The sequence below is a fragment of the Quercus lobata genome, chromosome 1 (assembly GCF_001633185.2).
Source record: "Quercus lobata isolate SW786 chromosome 1, ValleyOak3.0 Primary Assembly, whole genome shotgun sequence".
Lineage (NCBI taxonomy): Eukaryota > Viridiplantae > Streptophyta > Magnoliopsida > Fagales > Fagaceae > Quercus > Quercus lobata.
Window position 1 is genome coordinate 51,701,125 of NC_044904.1, and position 4,491 is coordinate 51,705,615.

General features: G+C 39.1%; 1 protein-coding gene across 1 annotated transcript in view; it reads left to right on the top strand.

The window, feature by feature from the left end:
* The first annotated feature begins 741 nt into the window (after nt 1–741).
* The window catches only part of LOC115955401 (chromatin assembly factor 1 subunit FAS1-like), a 10,707-nt gene continuing 6,957 nt past the window's right edge, over nt 742–4,491 (top strand). Inside the window, exon 1 of the mRNA XM_031073521.1 lies at nt 742–855. Coding sequence (XP_030929381.1) covers nt 742–855 — 114 coding nt within the window. The remainder of the gene's footprint in view (nt 856–4,491) is intronic.

Sequence of the window (4,491 nt, forward strand, 5' to 3'; positions counted from 1 at the left end):
ACATCGCCCGTAGAAGAGGAGGGAGCGAATGTGGATGGAGCAGATTGGGATGGAATTGAACGGGAGGGAGGAGCTGCTGACCATCATTGCCTCGACTTAAATTGCGCCTTGATCCGTTTAACGGTAGCGGCATCTATGGCACACATATAGGAAAAATGGTCAGATGCTGGAAAAGGAATAGAAAAATGGTGTAAGATCCTCGTGATAGCGAAAGGAAAGATGAGCTTAACACGGGACGCCGTATCCCTATAGACATCTAAGATAGAAATAATAAAATGAGAAGGAAAATCTATAGAAAGATACTCAAGAAGGGACAGCAAAAATCGAGCACGAGGCTTTGTGATAGAGTTATAGTGAGAAAGAGGGTGAAGAACAAATGTTATGACCATGTTAAAAAACCGAGGGCCTTTTGCAAAGCCCGAACAGTAAGTGAACTAACGCTCACCCCACTCAGAAGGGCGCTCACAGAAAGCAGATTTGAGCTCATCTTTGGACACAGTCCTCAGACATTCACAACTAGGGTAGTCAGGAAACTTTACCCTAGGGACATGGAGCACAACCGCAACAATCTGTGGTGTGACAGCAATGCCCGTACCTCGAACGCGAGTGATAAAATAAGGTACTAAAAAATCAAATCAATGCATGTTGGAGTAAAACTCTTAGATCAGTACAGATGGACATGTGACCGGGACGTCATACAGTAACTCCCAACCCCGACTTTGAATGACATCGAGTAGGTCAATGTCGGCGAAGTCCGCCAAGATGACTTGGCATTCAGAACGAATGCCTTATCGAGAAAAGTTCTCCAAGAAGGCCTTTCGGGCATTCTCATCACGGAACCGAATAGATGAAGGAGTAAGATCAGATGAAGTGGATGCCCCAGAACAAAGAAGGTTCTAGGACAGAGTAGACTTGTGTTTAGGTGCAATAGACACAGACTAACGCAAACAGAAGAGAGAGGGAGAGAGAGAGACAATCAAAAAAGTCCCAACACAGTTCAAATATAGCAAGTATATTGAAAAGAAGGAATGTATGCATGGGAATGCATGAACATGTGACATGCAATATAAAAATAATCATGGGCTCAGCTCAATCCAATCCTACCAACACACAATCAATTGCACACATCTAAATGCATGATAATACAGTTATAATGCTCATGTGATGCAATGCATGAGGTTTAAAGATCATTTAAACTAAAACCAATCCCAAAATTTCAACAAAAACTCAACAATTTTGAAAAACCCCAAAACCTAGATCTAAATGCATGAAATGCATGAAGAATGAAGAGATAAAAGAGCATACCAAGTGATTTGAAGCAAGGAGAGTTCGAAAATCACGTGGGTTGAAGGTTTTGAGAGAGAAAAGAGTGTTTAGGAGGTGAAGAGATGGATCTATTGAGAGAAAGATCGAGAAACGTGAGAAACGGATCGCGCTAAACATATATATATATATATATATATATATAGGTGTTCAGTAAATCTCGACAGATAGAGATGTCGAGACAGGTGTCGAGCAAAAAAGGCTTCAACAGATGCAGCTGCTGAGGATCTGTCGAGGAACAATTCAACAGAAAAGATAATAAAGAAGCTCGATCGATCCACCAGCTGTCGAGAAGCTATTGAAGGTCCAGAAAGTTTGTCGATCGATCCACCTAGCTGTCGAGAAGCTATCGAGATTGCGATAAAAAGAAGTTGGAAAGCTTGATAGATAGCCAGATGTCGAGGAGGTGTTGAGAAGCTATCGAGATTGCTTAAAACCAGTTTTTCATGAGGGAAAAACACATATATGAATGCAATCAAACATGTAACTCAACCAATGATCCAATCAACATTAAAAAAACCCTCAAAATCATCTCTCAACAACAATTTTGAGCACATAGATCCCAAAAACACATACATACACACACTAAACAAGTCTAACCAATTTTATATTTCAAAAATAAGTCAAGATAGTTTAGTGAGCATACATTAATACATGTAAACCTTGTGATAGCCAAATCACATTGTACCTGCACATGTATCAAGAGTAGCAAAGAATATTGTGTGTTGTGTGTGAAAAACATCGCAAGAGTACATAAGTATATACATGTTATAACGATTTGAGATATGAGGAAATCACTTTAACTCACACAAAATCATAACTATTTGATGGGGACTATCACCTTCGAGGTACATCCTATAACTCCCTCATCTCCTAGAATACATGTTTGCAATCATATTTAAAAGCACTTTGATCTTTTTGTTTTTTATTTTTCTTTGCATATTTTTTCTTTTAAGCAAATCATGCATGGGCATATAAGAGATAGAAAAGAAATACTCAATTATGTTAAGCATTTGACATTCCAATTTTACTATGCCAAAGCACACAAATGTCATTCATGGTTGGCGAGCAACGGTGGTGAGACGGTTATTTATGCATTTTTCTTAGGATTTTCTAGTCCTTTCTGTCAAAAAGAGTGATACAAGTGTTAAGTACAAAAGATTACTTAATCTTACTCATCACAAACACAAGCCACAAAGCTTACTTGCTTAGTTGTGCATAGAGATGCTCATCTAAGTTACAAAAGATACAAAGTTTAGAAAACTTTGTTTCAATGGCCATCCAAGGCACACAAGTACCAATGTACACAAAACACATACTATTTTTGTATTTTTTTTTTTGATTTTTTTTTATTTTTATGAAAACCAAAAATAAACAAAAATGAAAAATGAACAAACAAAAACATGTTAAGCAAAGTAAAGCATAAAACTAAACTGACTCAAAATAAAAGCAAAACACACAAGTTATGCAAAAACAAAAACACGAAAAGAGAGAAGAAAGTGATAGAATCACGTGGAGCCATTTTCCTTCCATAATTTGGAAGAACCTTTCCTTTGATTAAACCTTTGAACTGGCTGTGAGGGGGAAGAATTGAAACCGTTCAAGTTCGAAAGGAACACGAGTGCTTTGAGAAGATCTCCATGGGGAGCAAGAGAGGATTGAAATAGATTCTGGCTTCCAGATGCTATCATGCCGTTGCTCTGTTAAGTGGCTAACCATTTATAGCAATTTGGTCGAGTATGACGGGCAACTCTACAATGATGACAGAGATGCTACTTCTTTTGTTTAGGCTTTTGAGAGTTAGCCTTCTTAGTCCTAGGGTTTTTAGCTTCCTTCTTATCTTGCCTAGGGGGTTCTCCTAAGAAAGATTTACCCTTGTCTAAGTTCTCACTAGCTAATTCATTTTTAACAACATTGTTATGAATTTCAATATTATTAGTAGAAGGAATAAAAATAGTAGTACTAGTAGAATTAATACTAAGAGAAGAGAAATCATACCCTAAACCGGTTCGATCAGAAGTAGATTTCTGAAGACTGAGCATCTCGTCAAGTTTTGCACTTGAAGTCCTTTCCAATTGGGCTCTAACTTGGAACTGCTCCATTTCAAGCTTCTTGGTCTTCTCAGCCAAGAAATTATTCTCAAATGTCAATGCTCCGATAGTCTAATTGGTTTCATCAAACTCTGTGGAAAGCTCTTCTCGCTCAAGCTCCACATCACTGAGCTTCATGGAGGCCAACTTATACAGCTTCTCATTCTTCTTTGAAACCTTGTATAACTTTGCATAGGCTGTGTGGATGTCACCTTGTTCATCCATCTTCTCAAACTTGGACTCCACCAAATCCTCTTCTTCATCCACGTCTTCAACATTGACAATGGCAGTGAAGGCATTTAGGATTTCGTCATCCTTACTGTCGGAATCATCCTCAGGCTTAATGTCGCTCAAAGTAGCAGCAAGTGCCTTGCTCTTCCCAATGCTCTTCAGATATGTAGGACATTCCTGTTTCATATGTCCAAAGCCTTAACACTTCGGTCTTAAGGGAACAGTGTGCTGACCGCCATCCCTAGCATCATTCTTCCCTTTATCTTGGCTCTTGAACTGAGAAGAACTGGATTGCCTACGATCCTTGTCGAAGCCCTTCCTATTGGCATTCTTCATGAATTTCTTGAATTGCCTGGTGACGTAGGACTTCATCTTAGAATCTTAATCGTCTGAACTGGATTGCCTACGATCCTTGTCGAAGCCCTTCCTATTGGCATTCTTCATGAATTTCTTCAATTGCCTGGTGACGTAGGACTTCATCTTAGAATCTTAATCGTCTGAAGACTCATCTGTGTCACTGCTCTTAGCTTTCAAAGCCATGCTCTTGTTCTTACCCGACTTACCAATCCTCGTTAACCTTAGCTCATAGGTCTGCAGATTACCAACCAGCTCTGTCAAAGGGATCTTATCAATATCCTTTGATTCCTCGATTGTCGTAATCTTGGCATGGAATCTCTTGGGTAGAGATCTGAGCACCTTTCTCACAATCTTGGGTTCAGGAATGGTTTCCCCAAGATTGAACGTTGAGTTCACTATGTCCTTGAGCTTGGCATAGAACTCATTGAATGACTCATCCTCCTCCATCTTGATTTCTTCAAAGCTTGTAGTGAGCCTCTGAAATTTTGAA